The 25,737-nt window shown below is 33.6% G+C and overlaps 1 protein-coding gene and 1 long non-coding RNA gene across 3 annotated transcripts; both read left to right on the top strand.

The window, feature by feature from the left end:
* The first annotated feature begins 3,595 nt into the window (after positions 1-3,595).
* Positions 3,596-4,894, top strand: LOC127947242 (uncharacterized). Its single transcript, XR_008151253.1, has 3 exons — positions 3,596-3,759; positions 3,954-4,008; positions 4,369-4,894. It is a non-coding gene; the product is annotated as an uncharacterized LOC127947242 (long non-coding RNA).
* A 3,176-nt stretch (positions 4,895-8,070) lies between these two features.
* Positions 8,071-25,656, top strand: LOC127947239 (mitochondrial glutamate carrier 1). Of its 2 annotated transcripts, XM_052544226.1 has the most exons (12): positions 8,071-8,323; positions 12,799-12,931; positions 14,505-14,649; positions 14,764-14,889; positions 14,965-15,020; positions 15,108-15,198; positions 16,091-16,148; positions 17,776-17,836; positions 19,345-19,492; positions 19,569-19,723; positions 20,993-21,068; positions 21,157-25,656. In XM_052544226.1, exons 3-12 carry the CDS (start codon positions 14,630-14,632, stop codon positions 21,308-21,310), a joined length of 945 nt encoding a protein of 314 aa, XP_052400186.1. In that variant the 5' UTR covers positions 8,071-8,323; positions 12,799-12,931; positions 14,505-14,629; the 3' UTR covers positions 21,311-25,656. The 2 variants fall into 2 exon arrangements, with proteins under 2 accessions (XP_052400186.1, XP_052400185.1); XM_052544225.1 differs by lacking the exon at positions 12,799-12,931.
* The last annotated feature ends 81 nt before the right edge of the window (positions 25,657-25,737 follow it).

Below are 25,737 nucleotides of genomic sequence, written 5' to 3'. Positions count from 1 at the left end.
AGAAACAATTATTACACTCTATATTCCAGTGCTAATGTATGAACATCATGAAACCAAGACATTTGCAGGAGATGCATAATTACCTCAGATATGAATTTTTATTATCTACTCAAGATATTTATTTTTAGATTTTTATTGGTTAATTCTTAAAACGGGGGGGAAAAAATCTGCCAAAGGTGAAAACTATTGTTTTTCTTAGCCGCTGACAGATATTTGTTCTTGTTTTAAACATGAACTCATTTATATTTCAGTAAATGCTTCTCGATTTAAGGATGTTCAGATATTTGATCTGGAAAACAAGAGGAAGAGCATCATTCTCTGCAGTGAAGAAGAACACCATGACCTTCATCAAATTAAAATCTCTCGTGTTTGTGTCCGAGTGGAACGGTGGCGGGTAAAAGAAAAGAGTAAAAAAATAAACCCTGGACAAAGTTGAAAAGCTAAAATTATTAAAACTGACATTAACATAAAGGCTAAAAAAAATTAATAATCTAATTCCTAAAACCATGATGAGTCTAAAAGCTATGTGTCACTCTTGAGTAAGTGCTGTAACAGTTTATAAAGACCTTGATGTTGTTTGGACGCCAGAACCGTGTGTGTGTGTTTGTGTGTGTGTGTGTGTGTGTGTGTGTGTGTGTGTGTGTGTGTGTGTGTGTGTCCACCTGGATGTTCCCGTGTTTGGCTCCTGGGATGATCTGAATCCTCTCAAAGTCCCTCCCCAAGATGATGATGAAACAGTCAGAGTAGTACGCCTGTCCCACGAGCCCCGGACAAAACAACACACACAGTCTGACACTGATAATCACAGAGAGTTCTACAGATCATCTGAATGTAATGTTTTGCTACATTTTTATTTTTATTTTTAAATCGAGGAATCAGAGTTTTAAATGTTTTCATTTACTGTTAATAATCTCTGCTGCTGCTGTTACACTCACAGTCACGAACAGCTTGAATCATCTGCACTTTTTGAGTCAAACATTTTGGCAAAATGATTTAGCATTTTTATTTTATATTATTTCTTAACATATCAGACGATATCTGCCTTCATTTTGCATGTATCTTGTTTATTCTCGCTTATAAACTTTTTGTTGCTATTTTTGTTGTGTTGTTTTTTTTTATCCTCATTTGGACGTCTGCTAAATGAATAAATGTAAATGTAAACTTATCAAATTATGGCTTCGTTTCCTTACATGAATATCGAAATATTCAACTCAACTAAACACTTGTATGATGTAGTATTAGAATTATAATTTAATTTGGGGTCCTGAAATACCCTGAACACTGCAAAGCGGTTAAGATGACCATTGCTACAAAAATAATAATAATACTAATACTAATAATTTGAAACTCATCCTATTTTGTTTTAATTTTCCCTTACTAAATTATACAGTTACTGATGCTATGGACTGTGGGAATACTAACAGTCTATTAACAAAAATCTGTCTCTAAACCTCTTTTCTCTTTATTAAAAGTTGATCTAGACAAGTACACCATAGAATCAAATGTTTTGCAAATCGGCTGGAAAGGCCTGATCTCAAATGATTTGCAAAACGCGCTTCGAAATCCCGATCTGAATCAAATGTTTTGTGAACTCGCTTGGAAGCCCCGATCTCAAATGATTCGCGAAATGCGATTCGAAGCCCCGATCTCAAATGATTCGCGAAACGCGCTTCAGAGTCCCGATCTGAATCAAATGTTTTGCAAACTCCGAAGCCCCGATCAAATGATTCGCGAAACGCGCTTCAGAGTCCCGATCTGAATCAAATGTTTTGTGAACTCGCTCCGAAGCCCCGATCTCAAATGATTCGCGAAACGCGCTTCGGAGTCCCGATCTGAATCAAATGTTTTGTGAACTCCTCCAAAGCCCCGATCTCAAATGATTCGCGAAACGCGCTTCGGAGTCCCGATCTGAATCAAATGTTTTGTGAACTCGCTTCGATCCGATCAAATGATTTGCGAAACACGCTTCGGAGTCCAGATCTGAATCAAATGTTTGTGCACTCGCTCCGAAGCCCCGATCAAATGATTCGCGAAACGCGCTTTGGAGTCCCGATCTGAATCAAATGTTTTGCAAGTTCGATCCGAAGCCCCGATCTCAAATGATTCGCGAAACGCGATTCGGAGTCCCGATCTGAATCAAATGTTTTGTGCCTTCCAGGTTTGCGTGGAAAAGTTGCGGAGATCGTCCGAGGCGTCAAAACGGGTTTGTGATGCAGAGCAGTAAATGTCGAGATGGTGACTTATATTAAAAGCTTATCGGCAACTATAGACATTAATCAAGTATATATGTTTTATTTGTATTGTTAGATGTATCAAATGTTATACATTATACATTTAATGTAGCACATGGTAGCAGTTATGTAGTCGAGCAGGTTAGCAGTGTTTTACTGCTCTCTTTCTGGCTTAGTCACACAAAATTAACAAAGACATTTAAACTCATCCTATTTTGTTTCAAAAAAATTGTATCTAAACCTCTTTTCTCTTTATTAAAACTTGATCTAGTAGCCTACATGATTTAATCAAATGCTTTGCAAATCCGCTTGAAAGACCTGATCTGAAAATTGGTGGAGACCAAAAGTATTCAGATGCCTTTGTGTTCTAAAAAAAAAAAAAAAAACTATTTATTATTTCATATAATTTTCCCACCGACGAAAATGCTTTCCAGGTTTGCGTGGAAAAATTGCGGAGACGTTAAATCACGCGTCAAAACAGGATGTTTGTGGTGCAGAGCAGTAAACGCAGAGTAGGTGCAGGAGCACGATTATAACAGCCGTCCAGTCCCAGGTGAGTGTAATGTGTTAACTAAAACAATAGCTTATATTAAAAGCTTATCGGCAACTATACATTAATCAAATATAGTATAATATATATATTATATGTTTTATTTGTATTGTTAGATGTAACGTTATATATTTAATCTAGCACATGGTAGCAGTTATGCTAACAGTCGAGCAGGTTAGTGAAGCGGTGTTTTTACACTTTTGCCATCACCTTTTTTATACTGCTCTCTGGCTTAAGTCACACAGAATTAAAAAAGACATTTAAATTTATCAATAAAATCCACAACAATGTAGGAAATACGAGCAGTTGAACAAACATCTGTTGTACAAGCAGAATTCAGATTATTGTTTGTAGGTTATTTAACTTGAATTGATCTTCTAAGTAACTGGTATATTATTGCATAAATGTGATAGTAACTTTCCAAATTAATGAGTTGTTTTTATTAAAGTGTTACAAAATAATACATGTATTGTTGTTTGCTTTATGTTAATTAAGTGTTCTTGCTGAGGCATGGGAAAAATAAAGGAGCTGGAAAAAAGACCTGCTAGTGACATCAGCATCATCTACACACATGCTAGTGACGTCAGCATCATCTACACACCTGCTAGTGACGTCAGCATCATCTACACACCTGCTAGTGACGTCAGCATCATCTACACACCTGCTAGTGACATCAGCATCATCTACACACCTGCTAGTGACGTCAGCATCATCTACACACCTGCTAGTGACATCAGCATCATCTACACACCTGCTAGTGACGTCAGCATCATCTACACACCTGCTAGTAACATCAGCATCATCTACACACCTGCTAGTGACGTCAGCATCATCTACACACCTGCTAGTGACTTTAGCATCATCTACACACCTGCTAGTGACATCAGCATCATCTACACACCTGCTAGTGACATCATGCTCCTCTTCACCTGCTAGTAACTTGTCTGCTTTGTGATAAGCAAATTTTGCTATCTTCCAGTAAGTTTAAGCTTTTGTTACCTTCTCAGCCAGGGTTTTAACCAACATTATACATATAATCTTTCACATACTTCTCAGTGTGCTTTTTTTGCTGAATTTAATGCTTAGATTTTAGGGGGGAAATTTAAGTAAGGAATTTTTTTTATAAAAATCTAACTCTTTACTTGTACTTATGATCTGCAATATCGTTTCAGATTCTGAACACATCAGAAATCACCAACCCCTCCTGACATATCTTTCCAGTTTGGGGTAGGTATGTGGCAACAATATAATATAAATAACAATAAAATCTAATTAATTGAAGCATGACTTATTGGGGTAGCTGTTTTTTCTTGTAATAGAACACTATAGAACTACATTCACTATAGAACAGGAACATCATTTGTTGGTAAATTTTTCATGCCTATTTTCTTCCTAGCAAAAAATTAATGTATATCCCAAAGTAGAATTCAACAACTTTAGCTGTGATCTCTGTGATCAGCTCGTCATCTCTCCATACCCTCTCCACATGGAAGTCACCTCTTGCACTTGTCACAAGATCACACCAGGTTAACTAAGACAGTAACCATCAGCTGACCGTTGAATGCCAATTGTGTGTTTCTTTCTCAGTTTTGCATGGTCCCCAATAAACTCAACGTGGGATGCCTCTCTGATTTCTTTCACATCAGGGCACTTAACCTCTACCAGGCCACAGAGAGGTTCTTAATTTGGGTCCACAACTTTGCCATCTGCACCAAGGTGTGGAGCATCAGGGTGGATGATGAGACCAGATGGAAGAACGTTAACGTCAAAGTTCTCCTCATAGCGGTGAAGAACCTCTGGCTCAAGTTTTAATTCTCTAGAGACCCCCACAGATGTTTACACACACTGTTTAATGCAAGATATAAATGCATTTAACCTGCAATTACAAATGCATAATGTTTTAATCCCAAAATGTTGAATACTGATATTTGCATTGATAAAAGAAAGTGCTTTAAGAGGTGAAATTAAAAACACCAAAATATCCACAATCATGAATTGTAACATATCACTTCCTTTAATGTTTTTACTATACAGTTGATATGGAATTTGAAAAAAAAGTATTACATGTTTATATGAAATGCTTATACAAAATAAATATGTAGTTAACATTAAAGTATATCTACATTTCTTGCTCTCATACATGGTCATATAAAAATTTGCCGTACTTAAGTGGTAGATTTCTGCCATTTACTGGATAACATTTAAAATTACAATTTTAAACAAAAGCATGAGCATTCTGAGTGATTTTATTACACTAATATACAATCAGACATCCCAATTTCTGTTTTGGTAAAGTCATTAAGTGTTATGTCATTTAGATGAATTAGAATTTAATTTAGGGTCCTGAAATACCCTGAACACTGCACAGAGGTTAAGATGACCATTGCCACATAAATAAAATAAAAATTGAAACTCATCCTATTTTTTTTTTATTTTTTTTTAATTTTCCCTTACTAAATTATACAGTTATGCTATGGACTGTGGGAATACTACAGGCTATTAACAAAAATTTGTCTCTAAACCTCTTTTCTCTTTATTAAAACTTGATCTAGTAGCCTACATGATAGAATCAAATGCTTTGCAAATCAGCTCGAAAGCCCCGATCTCAAATGATTCGCGAAACGCGATTCGGAGTCCCGATCTGAATCAAATGTTTTGCAAACTCGCTCCGAAGCCCCGATCTCAAATGATTCGCGAAACGCGATTCGGAGTCCCGATCTGAATTAAATGTTTTGTGAACTCGCTCCGAAGCCCCGATCAAATGATTCACGAAACGCGCTTGTCCCAGTCTGAATCAAATGTTTTGTGAACTCGCTCCGAAGCCCCGATCTCAAATGATTCACGAAACGCGATTCGGAGTCCCGATCTGAATCAAATGATTTGTTCCAGGTTTGCGTGGAAAAGTAGCGGAGATGTTAAATCACGCGTCAAAACGGGATGTTTGTGGTGCAGAGCATTAAAGGTCGAGATGGTGACTTATATTAAAAACAATTAACTTATATTAAAAGCTTTTCGATAACTATAGACATTAATCAAGCTAGTAACGCTTTTATGAGTTATGGTCTATACAAACACAGAGTAAAACAGAAAGTAATTTTAAACATTATTTAGATTGAGGCAGACCAGCACACACTGAATATTGTATAATCTAAATATTGGAAATAGGAAAAGTTGCTGCTTAAGTTTTTATAATAGCAATTTGCATATATTCCAGAATGTTATGAAGAGTGATCAGATGAATTACATAGTCCTTCTTTGCCATGAAAATTAACTTAAACCCAAAAAAACCTTTCCACTGCATTTCATTGCTGTCATTAAAGGACCTACTTAGATCATTTCAGTAATTGTCTTGTTAACACAGGTGAGAATGTTGACGAGCACACGGCTGGAGATCATTATGTCTGACTGATTGGGTTAGAATGGCAGACTTGACATGTTAAAAGGAGGGTGATGCTTGAAATCATTGAGAGCATGCCCAGTCGAATTGCAGAGGTCCTGAAAAAGAAGGTTCAACACTGTAAATACTGACTCTTTGGATAAATGTCACGTAATTGGCGATAAAAGCCTTTGAAACGTATGAAGTGCTTGTAATTATATTTCAGTACATCACAGAAACAACTGAAACAAAGATCTAAAAGCAGTTTAGCAGCAAACTTTTTGAAAACTAATATTTATGTAATTCTCAAAACTTTTGGCCATGACTGTATATCACAAGGATTTCTGAAATAAATAACAAAACACCTGAATAATATATTCAGAAAAACTAGTGGCTTCTGCATCATAAAAGCTGTTGTGTTGAGCCCTTAAAAATGTTCCTTTTACAGCTTAAGTATGAAAACTATCAACAATGGACAACATAACACGAAACATTTTGAAATAAATAAATGAAAGCAATCTGAATTATTCAGAATCAATTTCGAGAAACATACATAAATACATATAAATATGTATATGTACATTTACATTACATTTATTCATTTAGCAGACGCTTTTATCCAAAGCGACTTACAGATGAAGACAGTGGAAGCAATCAAAAACAACAAGAGCAATGATATATAAGTGCTATAACAAGTCTCAGTTAGGTTAACACAGTACACGTAGCATGGAATTTTAAATAATATAATAAATAAAAAGAAAACGGATAGAATAAAAAATTAAAAGAATAGAGCAAGCTAGTTAGAGGTCTTTACACATACACACATACATATACAATTGCATAATAAATGAAAAGAAAATAGAATACAAAAAGATTAGAAAGCTAGTTAGATTTCTTAAAGAATAGAATTAGAATAGTGAGTGTTAAAGTTAGAGGGTCAAATAAAGATGGAATATGTACACGTATGTATAAAAATGCTGTTTAAAAATCAAATCTATGTTATCATGCTGGTTGGCTGTTATCAGGACCTGACTGAAAGCCGGCGACTCCACAGTAGAGACAGGCTGCACGTTTTCAAAAAATTTTCACCTGTATGAGAAAAACATACAGAGAATCACTTAAGACACTTTGCTGTAGACCCATTCCACATAATAATATTCATTAAAACTGTATGTTAACACGTAGGAGCTTGCTGCATGAATCCATGATTAGGCTACAGTTTACAAATCCATGGGAACGGATTGCGAGAGTGTGCGCGCAGATTATGAATTTAAAAATGTTGGGATTGAACACAGAGAAAGCAATAAAACAACTAAATATCATGTAATGTACAATCAAATTACATTACATGAATATGTCACAGTTATACTAAATTAACAGATTTGTAAACCGAAAAAAAATCAACGAAATCAACAAGTGAGACAAATGTGAGCTTTCAATTAATCATTTTCCAAACCTAACTAAGTTTTTTTTTAACTGCACGTAGATCACAAACCTTTGAAATCGGTTGATAAATGTGAAGGTTATAGTGTTTTTGTTCAGTAAAAACCGCAGCTCCCCCGTTTACTTTCATTTATTTAAAGGCAGTCTTGCCCTCACTAACATGGCGGACGCGTTGACGTATCGCGGCAACGGCTTAAAGCAGCCAATGAGGCGTCTAGGTATTTATATGTCTATGATCCAAATGACATTATTAAATTATTAAATCAGTGATGTTCATTCTCCTGTCTTCTTTATCAGAAGTGGGGAATATTCGGTTTTTTTTATTCAGTGTCCTTCCATGTGTTTTAAAAGGTTTTGTTCACCCAAAAATAGTTTTAAAACACAAGCTTATGTTCATTATTGGGTGAACTAACCCTTTTAACTCAAGGTCACCGTTGCGTCACACCGATGACGTCACGACGTTTTTTTTTTTTTTTTTTTTACCTTTGCTTAAACAGCAGAAAAAAATCGGACGGCGCCGTAACCGATATCACGCGCCAGCAGGCGGCGACCGAAACACCGACTTTTTCCCGTAGTGTCCTGCTTTTTCATCCCTCATTTCCTCCAAACGCACACGAACGCGAGTACCACCGGCGATTTTAACTATTATCACACCGTCACCGTAGGAGGAACATCACATGAAGCCATAATAAACGGAGAAACGGGACAAAACTGCAGGATCCGGTATGTAGCACAGTTACGCTCTTATTTCTTTGACTAGCCTTTGTGTGTCATATTAATACTGACATTTGTTTAGATGGAAGCTTATACAATAGAATCATTATGATCTAAACGGTCTCCGTGTTAAAGATTATGTCAGTCCGCAGAATAAACGGAAATAACGGTAACGTTAACAGTGGTTTCATACAATGAATGCGATGCGACGGATCGTTTCTCTTTATGTGGCAAAACACGATTCCCCATCGCGAGAAGGCGTCTGAAATCAAACATGACTGATCAAACTGGCAAACGGTAACGTTATTTAGGACAGAAGCGAGAAAGAGCGTCTTTGACAGCTTCGTTCATTCTAACGGTCGCGTTCCGCGCGCTAACATCTGTTTCGCGTAATACAGCGGCGCGCGTTTCGTCTGCGCGTTACTGTACCGTCCGTCCGTTATCCCCTCGGGATTAACCGGCCGCGGAATCCGCCCCAGGGCCTTTAAAGACGGACGTTATGTCTGTGTGGATCTGCAGCGGATCATCAGCAGCAACATCAGGGCACCGCGGCGCGCGCGTTCTCGATGCGCCGTGCGCGCTCTCGAGCCTCTCGGGATTCTCTGCAGCAGGATTATGCCATCAGACCCAATCAGCGACCTCGTTCACATACTGCACATATTTCTTCTCACTTTTACATATTCTAGCAGGTTTCCCCCCCATGATAAAGCAATTGCGTCCTTGGACTAAAAGCAAACAACCTTTTACAGAAAAAAGTGCTACAGAATCATGGTATTTTGGACATGTTACCCTGAAATACCATTTAAATACCATAATACATGAATTTTAGGACCCTGGTGTATTTCAAAATAGCATTTTGAACACCATAGCAAGGTAATACCATGTAAATAAGTACCATGTAATTGCCATGACATTGCATTATTACAATAAGCATATACCGTGGGATTTAAATGCTATATTCTGCTTAAAAGAATATAGTGGTACTGATATTCCACCATGTTTTAAAAGGACTGTGGACCTGTGTGTGTGTGTGTGTGTATGCATGTATATATTACCATGAACTTTTTTTTATTTTATGAAACTGATGCATTTAATTGAATTCATTTATTCGACTGTTCATTTCTATAAACCTATTCCTCTTTATAAACCTATTCCAGAAGCCATGCATGGAACAAAATGTAATTAAAATGCATGAAAATTGATCATGGTTTCCACAGAAATAAGAAGCAGCACAACTGCTTTCAACAGTGATAACAATAAGAAATATTTCTTGAGGAGAAAATAAAATGATTTAATCAAAACTGTAAACAGCATCAAAAACAATAATATTCCAAATAATATTAATTCGCACAATATTGTTCCCATCTCTCAGATTCAGTCCTAAACAATATAACTTCTGAAAGTCAAATGATGTACATATGAGTTTAATAAAAACCTTACAAATGAATCATTAAGATCCCTGTAATAACTAACAATAGTCTTTATGTTATTAATATTTGTCCGCTCCTGATGCTTCTCGGTATCACTGTTATATTTGCTCACTGGGATGCTGAGACCAGCTAAATGCAGTAAATGATTGTTCAATGCCACTCTCTGTCAAGTGTGGTAATCTCTCAACATTGATAATAATCAGAAATGTTTCTTGAGCAGCAAATCAGTATATGATTTCTGAAGATCATGTGACACTGAAGACTGGAGGAATGATGCTGAAAATACAGCGCTACATCACTGAAATAAATTAAATTGTAAAATATATTCTAATAGAAAACAGTTATATTAGACTGTAATAATGTCACATTATTACAGTTTTTACTGTACCTTTGATTTAAAAAAAATGCATCCTCATTGAGCAGAAGATACTTATTTCAGAAACATTAAAAATTCTTAACAACCTGAAACTTTTGAACAGTAGTGTATTTTTTTTTTTTAATCGAATAGTGTATTTTTATGACTTTAGGAGGTTCAGAATAGTGTTTCTTAGAGCTTGATGCTGTAGATCATTATTATTCTTTGGACAAGAACTATTCTTCTAAACTCATGTGAAACGACATGAGGAATAGCTCTAACGATCTTAACCCAGATGGTTGAAAGCATTGGTAGATCAGCTGAAGATCATACAGTCCAGAATGACTTGTGATTGTGAAGTTCTTGGCTTCATCAGCTGCCTGTGATCTCAGGTCGACTTCAACTACTTTCTTCACCTCCTCTTTCCCTCCCTCCATCTTCTCTCTCCTCCCACCCAGCTGTCTCCCTTTACAGCTCTCTCTTCTCTCTCTCTTTACACTCCTCCATCCTCACTGATTCTTTGCATCCCTCCATTCGGCAGCACAACAACATGTTAATGGATGTATTTTATAGTTGACGTGTGCTTTTTTTTTTTTGCTAAAGAAAAGTACCAGTAAAATCCCAAAAAGTTATTATAATTTTTTTATTTTTTTTGAGGGGGGGGGCAGTATTATAGTAATACAATGAAAGTTTTACTACACAAAAACACCCCAAAAAGTCCAAGAAATAACCACAAATTGTTTATTTTTTTATGTGTAGTAAAATTAATGTTTGGGTCTATTCTGCTCATCAAAGCTGCATTTATTTGATCAAAAATACAGTGAAAATGGTGAAATGTTAGTACAATTTCAAAATAATATATATTTTTTTTATAAATTATAAATAAATTTTTTTTTTTATTTTTATTTTTATTAATTTAAAATAATTTAATAATTTATTCCTGTGATGCAGCACTGTATTTTCAGCATCATTTCTCCAGTCTTCAGTGTCACATGATCTTCCAGAAATCATGTTAATATACTGATTCTTATTATCATCAAATGTTGAAAACAGTTGTGATGCTTCATATTTTTGTGAAAACTGCCATACATTTTCAGGATTCTTTGATGAATAGAATATTCAAAAGAACAGAATTTATTTGAAATAGAAATTTTGTAACATTTTAAATCATTTTACTGATCACTTTAACGCATCCTTGCTGAATAAAAGTGTTAGTTTCTTTAAAAAAAAAAAATCCCCAAACCTTTGAACAGTAGCGTATGTAAGACACACACACACACACACACACACACACAAACGACGGGGCTGATATCTGCAGTAAGACATGTGGAAATCTCTGGCGCTCAATCATAGGATTTCATAGCCTTTTCAGTCCATTTCCATGGAAACTATCTCATTTCTGTTGTGTAGAAATATCAGACTCGCCCTTCCTGGAGAAGCTTGCAGATCAGAGCAGCTGGTGCATGCTGGGAGCTCATTCACTGACATTATTTCCTCCTCAGTGTCAGTTTGGGTCCGTTGTGTGCTGTATGTGAGACTAGTTTCTGATTTGTAGACACTGACAGACTTCAGTCTTGTCCTTCTGTCACAAGACCAAACCACTGATAACACAAAAGCCCAGTCTCAGCTCCTTCTGTTCCTCTGTCAACTGACACTGAAAGCTGAGCAGCAAACGTCCATCACTCAGGCGTTGCTCTTTCTTTGATTCACATCTGCACATGTTTCATGTATTAAAGTTGAAGACATGCACAAAAGTATAGAGCAGTGTTATTTTACGATTATTTATATATTAATATAGCATTTCAATAATTAGCTTTTTTATATTTTAATATTTCTTTTTGTTTTGTCATTTTTATTAGTTGTTTTTAGTATTTATTTTTAGCTATAATTTATTAAATCTATTATTTGTAATTATTTGTACAACTTTTTTTTAAAGATTTTATCTAGTATTAAAATTTTATTTCGATAATTTTTAAATATAATATTCTATTATTTATTAATATTTTGAATGAGCTGCTAAAAATAATTTTAATCTTCATTTTACCTTATGTTTTTGTTGCATGCTTTTGCCATTTTATTAGTTTTTGTTGTTTGTTATTATTATTTAACTTTATTTTTTTTTTAAGTTTATTATTTTTAGTTTTAGTAATTTTGGTACTCAAGCTTTTTATTTAATATTTATATTTTATTCCAATTACCTAAATATATTTCTATAATATTATATCATTTATTAATATATTTGATTAGTTTAATTTTTTATTTAATTTGAGATAAAGTTTTAGTAATTTTGTAATTGACATGTTATTAAGTATATTAGCTTGATTTTATTTCAGTTTATTATTATTGTTACAGTCATTTTAATACCTCAGCTTATACTTCTGTTAGTTGCCATGTTAAATAGAATTTTTGTATATATTATATTCATATTTTATTTTATTTCTACTTTATTTCAATTACTGATTTTTTTATGTTTTAGCTTCAGTTGTATTGTCCCATAAATTGAGCAGAAATGCGGATAGCATCTCAGATCATTTGATCTTGTGGATTTAATGAGAAAAGTCTGAGGTCATGTTGAGATCTTGGACTTTAAGTTGAGACTTTGGCACAATTTGAGACATTGAGATCTTTCTCAGGAGAAACATCTGCGAAGCAGGAGATCTCAGCAAAATCTCCAAGTGATTTTTTCATTGTCTAAACAGACCTGATATTCTCTGGGATGAAGAGAAAGATGCAACAATAATAGTCCTGCTGAAAGAAAGCACCTTGAGATCTCACGCTGGGTCTGAGTAAAGAGAGAAAGAGGAAACAGACAGAGAAAGAGCAGAACTGAAGGTAGATGAGTTCAGTCCAGTCAGCAGAAACCAGGAAACGCATGAGTGGAGAGCAGGACGAAGAGAGGGAGGGGCCAGAGCGAGAGAGACGTGCTGATTGGCTGATCGGAGAGGAGGAACGAGGGAGACAATCAGAACGTCTTTAAGTCGTTGAACTTAAAACACACACACACACACACACACACGTTCCTCTCGGACTCCTCCTGACCTTCTGCCTGTTTATCACCAAGATCACATGACCATCAAAGCTGCTCATAAACACTTCAATATGAAGATAGACAATGCTTTGGGTTGCTGGTCATGTGTTTCGTGGCTTAATTCTTGTAAAGTTTCAACAGCAACAAGTGCTTTCACCAAAGAGACAAAACATTGTCATTATTTATCACTTTAATGATCATTTGGATAACATACTGTATCTCTATTGTATATATATATATAAACCTATTTCAGTTAGTTGTCAAAAATGTGTTGTTTTTTCTAATTATTTGTATTTAGTAATATTATTAATAACAGTATTAATAATATTTTACGGTTTTTTGTATTCATATTATTTATATAGAGCATAAAATATATGTTGAAAAACAAATATCAGAGGCATGGCAGTGTTATTTTAGCATTATTTATACAGTTTTACAGTGTTTAATAATAGTTTGAGTTTATATAATAATTATAATAATATTTTGAATGTTATTTTTATTTTCCAGATTTTCTAGCTCTATTTTTTATTTGCGTTTTAGTTTTAGTTATCTTAGTACTTCAACTTACTTCAACAACTTCAGCTAGTAATTATTGTTATTGTTGTGTTTATTATTATATTATTATTAAGTTAGTTGTATTTCTAAGGCATTTCTTATTTTAATTAGTTTTTTTTCCTGTTTTTCATATATATATATATATATATATATATATATATATATATATATATGTTAATAATAATAATTATTACAGTATTTTTTATTATCTCAATAATTAATAATTTAGTGATAATTCTAAAATGTTTAATAATAATAATAATAATAATAATAATTGAATCTTATTTCAGTTATATGTTAGCTTTTCCAGTTTTTCATTAGTTTTAAATCATTTCTCTCTTAATCCATTTTTCTGTTCTTTTTGTAAACAGTATCATAATCATAATCTTTCAAAATTGCTCTGAAATGACGTTTTTTTAATACGCTTGGCCTTATTTTTCCACCTCTTCTGGTTTGAAGATCATTTATTATCATTCGGTTAATTCCCAAATGATGAACTCAAGTTCTGCCCTGCGTTTCGTGTTTCAGTCAGAAATGATATATAACAAAAGTAAATATAGAGTTGACAGCAATATTACAGAAAACAACTTATCTGTGAGACATTCATGTTAGGAACTATTTCAAACCTACCGTGCATCCGGCAACATGTGATCGGAATAAACATAAGAGATGGAGAGATGAGGCGAGAGGAGGAAGGAAGGGAAAGAGTGAGTCCAGTGTGAGGAATTTCTAGAGTCAGTGAGAGATGACACCTTTACCAGAAACACACTATGTCCTCTCTCTCTCTGTGTGTGTGTGTGTGTGTGTGTGTGTGTCTTTCAGAGATCTGCCAGAGGACGGTGAATGGACTGAGATCACAAAACCAGAAAATCTGCAAAGACGTGCACTCTGACGCCTTACACACACACACACACACACACACTGAGGACGCACAGGGAGCCAGATAAATGGCTGACAAACAGATCAGGTGAGTTTGGACTTGGTGTTGAACTCTTCTGACCCCAGAACACTTTAGCAACAGCGTCCTGAAGCCCTAGCGGCATCTCTTTTATAACTGGTCTCCTCTCATGCGTCGCTCCAGTTTGCCTGGCAAGCTAATAAACGGCGGTCTGGCGGGACTGATCGGCGTTACCTGCGTGTTTCCCATCGATCTGGCCAAAACCCGTCTCCAGAACCAGCAGAATGGTTCGCGCCTCTACACCAGCATGTGAGTGCTCAAACAGACGAGTCGAGTGTGTTCACTAGCTCCACATCTAATCACATTACACACTGTGCTCTGCAGGTCCGACTGCCTCGTCAAGACCATCCGGTCAGAAGGATACTTTGGCATGTACAGAGGTCTGTCAAACTTAGACGAGTTAACTGTGAGCTGAGAGATGATTATTTCCTGTGAAGACTGAGAATGTCTGCTCTTCTCTCTCTCAGGTGCGGCGGTCAACTTAACTCTCGTCACGCCAGAGAAAGCCATCAAGCTTGCAGCAAATGATTTCTTCAGATTTCACCTCTCTAAGGACGGGTGAGACACAAACACACACACACACACACACACGTGCACGCACACACACACACACACACACACACACACACATACACACACACACACACATCGTCTGGCCTGACACACTGCTTGGGTTCATTCCCAGCCTTCAACATGTCCACAAACATTTATAATATTATGTTTTTCATCTAGTAATACACATTTAATACACATAGAACATAATAAAATAACATGCTAATAAAATTGTATTGGTATGTTTTATGTATCATTTTATTTATGTTGTTATTATTTTATCAATATTTAAATGAAAATAGTTATTATAAATTATAGTTATGATATAATATTTATTTCTATATGCATTATATTATAGTATTATATTATACTTATTATATATAGAACATATTTTGTTAAATTCTATATATTTTTGCCCTTTCGTGCACACACACACGTATATTTATTTATACTTTATTTTTTATTAATTTATTTTGTACTCTATAATTATATTGAATTGTATATATATATATATATATATATATATGCACACACACACATGTTTATTTATTTATTTGATAAATACACACAGACATATGTCCTCTTACACACACACACACTGCTGTTATCGTCTTCTCCAGCCACAGTAGTGACACACTGACACTATCAAACATCTCAATCAGTTCAGCACACAGCATCACGTTACCAGACCCACATTCATATTCAATGAGGGTGGAAGCACACAGACAATACCCACAATGCCTTGCCTGCCGCCGTTTTCCATGGCAACCAGAAATAGCAGCGGTGAGTTATTGACCGCCGAGTCCAAGTGTGAGTTATTGAGGACCCTGGGTGTGTGTGCTGATGATGAGAGCGGCGCTCACACACACTGATGACCCTTCACCTCTCGTTCCCTCAGGCAGAAGCTCACTCTGGTGCGAGAGATGCTGGCCGGCTGCGGCGCGGGGACCTGTCAGGTCAGTCTCATTCAGCAGCAGGCAGATCATTGTGTCTGTAACGGCCTCAGAGACAAAACACTGATGCATTAAGGGTACAAGCACACTCCCATCAAACGTTCACCTCACACAGGCTTTGTTGAGCACAGGATCTGCTCATTAAACTGGAGCTGAGGGGTTTTCATGCCGGTCGATTCGTTAATGTGCATGTTCTTCCACAATACCATCCTAAAATACCACATTTATACAGAAGTCATCTGCAGGAACCATCACAGGTTCCTTGGATTAATGACGCAGATTCACAGATTTTGAGATGTTGCATTAAAATATGTTGGATGAAAAGCCAAAGATATGAAAAAAATAAAAAACACATATACTTGCTTTATTTACTAATATCTTGAATTAGCTTTTTTTTAAGCTTCAGTTCATTTTACTTATCTTTTATTCATTTTATCTTGTGATTTTGTCAGTTTTATTAGTTTTATTTTATATATTTCTATTTAGTTGTCATTTATCTTTATGCAGTTTTAGTAACTTAGTACTTCATCTTAAACTTATGTTAGGTAATTGCCAATTTTCTTTTAATATATTTATGTATGATCTTTATTTCATCACATATATGCATATATTAAAGCAATATAAAAAATTTGTAAAGTTTTAGTAATAATACTTCATCTTAAACATTTTTAATGTAATGTATTTATATTTTATTATTTTATCTTTCTATTCTATATGTATAGAATTTTATTTTATATATACATACATACATATACTGTATATATATATATATATATATATATATATATATATATAGAGAGAGAGAGAGAGAGAGAATATAAAATATTATAATATAATATATATATTTTTATATCTTCTATATAAATGTGTATTTATGCAATTTAAGTTACACTTATAATCAATATTTATAAAAAAAATTATTTATTTGATGCATGTTTCTAAATAATTTGTTATGATTAATTTAATTATATATATATATATATATATATATATATATATATATATATATATATATATATATATATAAATGAAAATAAAAAACATACAATTTAAAAGTGAAATTATTAGAAAAATACATTACTAAATAAATAAATGAAATAAATTAAAACGAATTGAACGCAGAATTTATTTTAACATCTCAAGTACTCTAATTTAACATTTCGTTGAGGTAACATCATGTAATGCTCAGAAGTTGTGTAAATATATATTAATTATTGATCATAAAATCAATCAGCACACTATATTTATAAATAAAACCATTTTATTTCAGATGTCAAAAGAAAATAAAGTGGCCGGAGTAACACAACGACTAAATGCTCATCTGCAATACGTCTCTGGGAAGTTTCATTTGAGATCTATTAGATGTCTTTAAGATGTTTAAGATGTAAAACTGACATCTTATAGACGTCTGTGAGATGTTTGTACACAGCAAGAGCTTTCCACATGTTTAACATCAGTGTAAAATTACAAAACGAGTGTCTGAACTATCAGTTTAAACATCTGAAAACAGCTTTAGGCATCAATCCTCGTCATAGTTTATTTAAACACGCGTGTGGCCCTTTAAATGAGCTTGTTCTGGTTTTTCATTGGTTCTGAGGTTTCCTCTAACCATGTTTGTGTTGTGTTGCAGGTCATCGTCACAACACCGATGGAGATGCTAAAGATTCAGCTGCAAGATGCAGGAAGAGTCGGTAAGAATCTAGACTAGAAGAGGAAGGAATGAAGGGAGGTGAAGTGAGAAATCAAGACACAGGACAGAGAAGAGAGAGGAAGCACTGACACCTTGTGGTCACATCTCTCTCTGCATTACTGTCGGATCTGGCATTTCTGTACATTGAGCAGTTTATTTATTTGTGTACCACTTATACATATAGTAGTCTTGGAAAAGTTAAATGTTGTTATAAAACATTATGTCTGTTGTTGTAAAAAGGTATTGTCTGCAATAATAGATCAATGTATTATTCAGGATGGCTATGTATTTAATATTATTATTATTTTATTTTTTTAATACAGAATATTAAAAAAATTACATTTTAAATAGATAATAATTTTAAATATGGAAATATTTTTTCAATATTATTATTTTTTAAATACTGAATATTAAGTCATTTTTCAGCAATACTAAATATTACTGAAAAACTTAATATTTTTTATTTAGTATACTAAATATTATATATATATTTTTTTATTTTTAGATTTGTTTTTATATGAAATATTTTGTTTTCTTTTTTAAATAGTTAATATTAAGTCATTGTCATTCAGCGGAACTGAATTTTTCATTGAAAAAAAACCCTGAATATTTATTTAGTACATAAATATTATATTATTTCAGTATTCGTTTTTTACTTAAAATATATTACATATAAAGATAACAAATAATGCATATTGAATATAATAATTTTTTATTTTAGTATTTTTTTTATTTCTTTTAAATACAGCATGTTACATATTAAATGTTTTCAATTAAAAAAAAATTAAATACTGAATATTAAGTAATAGTCAAGATTATAGAATTTTTAAGGTGACTATTATTTATTCAGTATAAATATTATAAATTTTTTAATGTTATTATTTTTAAACATTGTATATTAAGTCGTTGTCAGTGGTACTGAGTAATTAATATGCAAAACAACTAAAAACATTGTCTTTATAATTTGTGTTCAACTTAAAATGTATTAGATATAAATATAACAAATAATGCATATTAAATATATTTTTAATTTTAGTTTTTTTTTTTTATTTCTTTTCGATACCACGTTACATATTCAATATGTTTTCAATTAAAAAAATTAAATACTGAATATTAAGTAACTGTCAACAGTACTGAATTTTTTTTTTAAGGTGAATATTATTTATTCAGTATAAATATTAAACAGGTTTTTTAATGTTATTGTTTTAAATATTGAATGTTAAGTCATTGTCAGTGGTACTGAGTAATTAATATGCAAAAAAAAACAAAAAAAAAACATTGTTATTCTACATAAGGGTCTACTGAAGTTTACTCATGTTAAAATCTGCCATATAGATGCTTACAAAAAAAGTTGTTAAGAGTAGAATACTTAAGTGTGACGCAGATTAGGCTCTATCAGTATAGTTGAAGTGTGAGGGCTCGTTTATGACTGACACTGTAATGTGCTGTGTGTGTGTGTGTGTGTGTGTGTGTGTGTGTGTGTGTGTGTGTGTGTGTGTGTGTGTGTAGCGGCTCAGAGGAAGCTCATGCCGCAGTCTGTGACCCCCGAGGGCCCCGTGGAGCTGAAGTCCCCCACAGCTGTGCAACTCACCAGACAGTTACTGAAGGAAAAGGGCATCGCGGGTCTTTACAAGGGTCTGGGAGCCACGCTGCTGAGGTTGGGGAAATAACACCAGAGTCTTCAGAGCGCAGACTCTCAGAGAATCTCAGCCTCGTGTTTTCTCTCCCTTCAGGGACGTCCCCTTCTCTATCATTTATTTCCCTCTGTTTGCTAATCTGAATGATCTGGGGAAGAGAGGAGCCGAGGGTCCCGCTCCCTTCTACGTCTCCTTCACATCGGGCTGCATCGCGGGCAGCACAGCCGCCGTCGCCGTCAACCCTGTAGACGGTGGGTTTCTCTTTAAACATCTCTGCTGTTCTAGTGAACGCATTTTAAAGCATCCTAGAAATACTCCTGATGCAAATGCTCTACCACAAAATTAGCTTCGGTCTAATTTTGCAGGAAAGACAATCTAAACATGAAGAGAAATGTCAAATACAATATTAATCAGTGAGTAAAATATAAATTAAAAAAAGTTAAATTAATATTAATTAATCTAATTATAATCAATTCTTATCTAATTAAACCTTTTCAACATTCATTTTTTCTTCGATTAAAAAACTAAATGTTTAGTATGGAATGCTTTTTCTGATTTTTATTGATTTGTATTTATTTTAAACAATACTAAATATTACATGTTGATTAATTTTGTCTATTTTTGTTACTGAAAATGAATGATTAATCTGTTTTCATTTTGTATTTTTAAAATAAGTAAAATAGAAAATCGAATAGAAAGCTGAATAATAAATATTGAATATTTTTTTTATTTCTTCAGTTTTTAAAGTACAACATTTTATTTTTTTGTCTACTTTAAAATATTGAATATTAAATATTATATATTTTTCAGTATTTGTTTTGTCCATCATTTATTAATAAATATAAAATATTTTTCAATATTTAAATTTTCCATTTTTAGAATACTGAATATTATATTTTGTTTATTAATTACTGAATATTAAATGTTTTTTTAAATGTTTAATATTAAATATTGAATGTATTTTTTCAGTATTATATTTTATATATATTTAAATGCTAAATGTAAAATATTAAATATTTTTCCAGTTTCTTTCTTCAGTTTTTAAAGTATAAAATTTTATTTTTTGTCTACCTTTATTATTGAATATTAAATATGAGACATTTTTCAGTATTTGTTTTGTCTATCATTTATTAATAAATCTGAAAAAAAATATATATTTAATTTCTCCATTTTTAAAATATCTAACATTATATTTAGTTTATTTATTACTGAATATTACATTTTTATGTTTAATATGAAGCAATGAACACAATTTTTTCAATAATATTTTTTCTATATTTAAATGCTGAATGTGAAATATTGAATATTTCCATTCCATCCTAATGCAAACTCTGTTCCAAACAATAGCCCTTGATTAGCGTCTCTGCTCACGTTTCCTCTCTGTCAGTTTGCTGAGGAGGCAGTATGCAGTGAAGCAGCTCGCTAGCGTTAGCAACAGAGCCTGTACGTTAGCAAAAACTGTTGTGCAATGCAAAAAGCACCATCTGTGCGGTTTGATAACCGGCTGGTGTGTGTTTCAGTGATAAAGACCAGGCTCCAGACGATAACACGGGGGACTCAAGAGGACACTTACAGCGGGGTGACCGACTGCATCAGGTCATTTCCTTTTGTTGACCTTATTTCTTTAAAACAACCTAAGACTGGAGCTATAACACATTTTTGATCATTATTCGTGTGATCACAGGAAGATATTACGCCATGAAGGTCCCGCTGCTTTCCTGAAGGGGGCGTACTGTCGGGCTCTCGTCATCGCGCCGCTCTTCGGCATCGCTCAGGTGGTCTACTTCTTCGGCGTAGGCGAATACATCCTGAGCTATCTGCCCAAGCGGAACAACTAGCCACCCTTCCCATCATGCATTGCACCAGTCCCGGCCCCCTCTCACAGGTCGTCATTACTGAACGATCCAAGCGTAACGTGGAGCAGTCGGACTGATCTGAATCGTTTGTAGTCGTGCCGTTTTCGTGTGTTTCGTCTCTTGTTAATCATGTACTGAAATATCAAGCCAACATGAAGCTCTTTTTAATTGTTAGTTTCCTGGAACATGAGGACACATCATGTCGATTAGTTTGCCCTTTATAGTAGCTGTTCCCGTCTTTCTTACGACCAGCTCTGACTGCTTTCCCTCTGGGCTCAGAATGACTTTGAGGAAAAGTGATAAGGCTAAAGCAAAGTAAAGTCAAATCCGGGGCATTAAAACTTCTGTGAAGATCCCAGACTTTGGGAGATAATCATTATAGATTATGAGATTCATTTGCATGGTCACAACACAAAGAAAATAATGGAAATAATTTATTTTTGGCATATCTGACTGATCTGTTCTGCTGTTTGTGGCCTGAACAGCTAAATTAGCATTAAATATGATCTTAAACCTAACTCAAACTACATTTGTAGGTGGTTTGAAGCTTAATGAATATATTTTGGGTATGCCAAGAAGTTTGTTCCTCATTTAGGATGAGATGCGCATGTGTTAACTAAATTAAAATTTGAAATTTTTATTCCATTATTTTGAAATTATAAAATATATTTAAAAAAATGAAAATAGCACATACAAAAAAATGACCAAAATAAACTAAAATAAGTATATTATAAAAAACTAATTAAAAATAATAATAATACAAACTATAAAAGTATGAGAAATGTTGCTTTGGGAACTAACTGAAATAAGTTTAAGTACTAAAATGATTAAATAAAAATAAATGAAAACTATTTGGAATTATTGAAAAAATAAACAAAAACGAAAATGAAACCAAAAGGAGTTTTATAAAAATAACAACTAATTCCAAATATTAATAAAAAGTATAATAGTCTATAAATAATTCTAATATATAATAACACTGGTCCTCTCTTGCATATTAATTCAAATCAATAGTGACTGGGCGGACATCATGTGACCTAATTAATATTCATGAGCAGTGCTGATGAGTTTTATTTGATGAGTTTAGCTACTTACAGATTTCCGGCTACAAACAAACCCTTAATGAAAGTTTGTTGGTTCATATCAGTCAGATCAGATCTGAGAAAGAATACTAATAAACTAAATCAACAGAAAAAGTGATCTACATATGGACTGTAAGACGTGCCCTGTGAACCTATAATGGGTGGAGCTAATAATCATGAATATTAATGCATCTGGATGCTTTCCCATGGTGTACCGTTGCCCTGCAGTGCATCATGGGAGATTTTATTAATCATTCCTGTTCGTTCGAGAAACCGAAAAGCACAGACTTTGAATGGAAGTCATATTTATTCCTAATTCTGATGATATAGATGTAAACACACTTATAGTATATCTCACTAATACTATATATTTCTATGGACGGTTGTATCAGTGTCTGATTGTTTATGAGTACTGTACATATGCAGAGGATATTATGATACTAGATTATGTTTTAGTTTTATATACGATGGCTTATTTGCACACCTCCCCGTTCCTTCTCTTTATGTTAATAAGTTGAGCCGGACCTGTGATGCATCAGTGTTGGATTCGTGAGCCGAACCGAACAAACCGTTCTCGTTTACTTCACGCTGTCTGTTTTTATTTCTCGGAGATGCGTTCAGATTTGTCAGGCAGAAAGAATAGTGCTGATAGATCAGCTCTGCATATATGTGCAATGTCTTTCATACTGCCAAACGATTCCTGACCAAATCCCTGCCTGGAATACCTCTGTGTCCTTCCCAGTTCATGCATTAGTACACGTCCGGTTTATATCGTCCTGCACTTGAATATACACTACCCTTCAAAAGATTGGGGATTTTTTTAAACACTTTTGCATTAAATTGATCAAAAGTGACAGAGAAGATGTTTATAATGTTACAAAAGATTTCTGTTTCAGTGCTGTTCCTTTGAACTTTCAAAGAATATTGAAGCAGACAATCTTGAAAAAAAAAAAAAAAACATCTATCACAGATTTCAGAAAAATATTAAGCAGCACAACTGTTATCAACCGTGACAATAATTTTGTCACAAAACAAAACTGCTATTTTGAACTTTAAAAGAATCCTGAAAAAAAATGCATGTTCCACAAAAATATTGATAATAATACAAAATGTTTTTTTTTTTTTGTGTGCAGTAAAACAGCACAAAACATGTGACACTGAAGACTGGAGTAATGATGCTGAAAATACAGCTTTGATCGCAGAAATAAATTACATTTAAAAAAACATAAAAACAGAAAACTGTTATTTTAAATAGTAATAATATTTCACTATTTTTACCGTATTTATAATCAAACAAATGCTGTTTTTGTGCACATAAGATCATTTTTTCTAAATATTACAAAATCTTACCAGCCCCAGTCTTCTGAACAGCAGTGTTCTGTAACATGTCACTAATGAATATGACAATGACTCTAAAGATTAATGATCTTGAGGTTTACCTTGAGGGTTTATGGTGCTCTCTATCAAGTAAACATCTCTAGTCTCAGTGACAATGAACTTTATGCCATTTGAAACTGTTCAGATGCTCTTATTTATTGTTTAGAGGTCATAGGTCAGATTTATCGAGGTCAGCGTGTGCACAACCCATCTGATCGGTTACTTCACGCACCGTTAATTCTTTAAATGAGTGCAAATGGTATTAAAACAGAAGTATGTTTCATGCCTAATATGAATCTGACCTTAATGATCTTGTTTTTGCTCACATTTTTTTCCTAAACATTCCAAAAAAACGAACATATCTTGTTATCACCTCTGTTATTTTCTGTTGTTTTGGGTTCCTCTGTTTTGCCTCGTGTTTTCTCAGCTGTGAACTCACAGTGTTTGTGAACGCTGGTGTATTGTGTGTGTGTGTGTGTGTGTGTGAGGGGTCAATCGTGCGCACAGGTGGTGTGTTTCTTTCTCGTCGTTTATCAACACTAAAGTGTGTTATTCACTTTCTCTCTCCTTTTCACCATCTGTCCTTCTTCCTCAACGCTGTACTTGAAGGAATTAGACAGCAGGTGGCAAAAAAATAAATAAAAACACAAACGCCAAAAATAGCATTGATGATTTATAATCCAAGCACAAACACAGATCTGGCACAAGCGCAATATTCAGACATGGCCCTCTGATATCATACAATATTCAGTATACTAGACTATAATATTATAAGCAACGTATCGCCTGTTTGTTTCCACAAACCAGAGAATGTATCTTTGAATTGTATAATCGATGTAAATTGATAGTATTCAGTCTTATTTAGTAGTAAATTAGATGTTAGATATTTGTGAGTTCACCAAATATATATATAAGGACCAGCACATATTTATGCAATAATTAAGAAATAATTAACAGTTGAGTCTCATGAAAATATGCTCTGGTCATATTTCACCCCTTTAAAAAATTATAACAAATAATTTGAACGTATGAAGAAAGTTACAATTTTAGGAACCTTACTGCTTTTTCATTTTAACATTATTTTCATAACAGTAATGTTTTGCTTCATTGTCATGAAAATAATATTATAAAATATAAAATTAAAAAAAATAACTTTTTTAAATTTTTTTTATATATTTTTAGATGAGGAAAATGAAAGACTGTTTGAAGGAACCTTTTATTTTTGTTATATTTGTTGCTTTGCAACATTTATTTCTTGACAGTTACTGTGATATAGGATACAATACAGTATATATTTTTGCTTTACTGTCATGAAAATAATGTCAATTTTTTTTAATAACCTAAAATATATTTTCTTTTTTTGTCTTACATAAAGAAAATTAACACTTTTTAGGAACCTTTAATATTTTTGCATTGAGACATCATTTATTTTTGCTTTTTTGTCATGAAAATAATGTCAAACATTTTTCTTTATTTACCTAAACATTTGATATATTAATTGATATTATTTTTATTTGATTCACTTATTTTTTGTGGGATGAAATATGGCCAAAACATGTTCTTTCTTGAGATCTTTCATGATTTTGACCTGTTTTCTCCATGTGGTTGAATCATGCTGCTGTAGAGTTATAGACAGATCATCCTTCCTCCTCTGAGAGGAACAGTGCAAAAACGCACTTTAACTTCACACACAAGTAAAAATGCACAATGAGGCCCTTCTGTAAGAGAAAGTCAGTCTGTATGTGGAGTGCTGCTGAGAGTTTGTGTGTGTGCTGAAACACAAACAGCCACACGTGTGAGACTGAAATATGGCAGTTGTTTTAATCGTGTTGATTGTTGTTCAATAAAATGTATTTGTTCATAACGGTACCTTGTGCCTGTAATGCTTCTGTCTGAACGATTCAATCATTTTTATAGAGTTATAAAAGCTGAAAAGTTTATTATCACTGT

This window comes from Carassius gibelio, chromosome A25 (genome assembly GCF_023724105.1).
Source record: "Carassius gibelio isolate Cgi1373 ecotype wild population from Czech Republic chromosome A25, carGib1.2-hapl.c, whole genome shotgun sequence".
Classification (NCBI taxonomy): domain Eukaryota; kingdom Metazoa; phylum Chordata; class Actinopteri; order Cypriniformes; family Cyprinidae; genus Carassius; species Carassius gibelio.
Note: the sequence above shows the minus strand (reverse complement) of the source record. Positions and strands in the feature narration are given on the sequence as shown.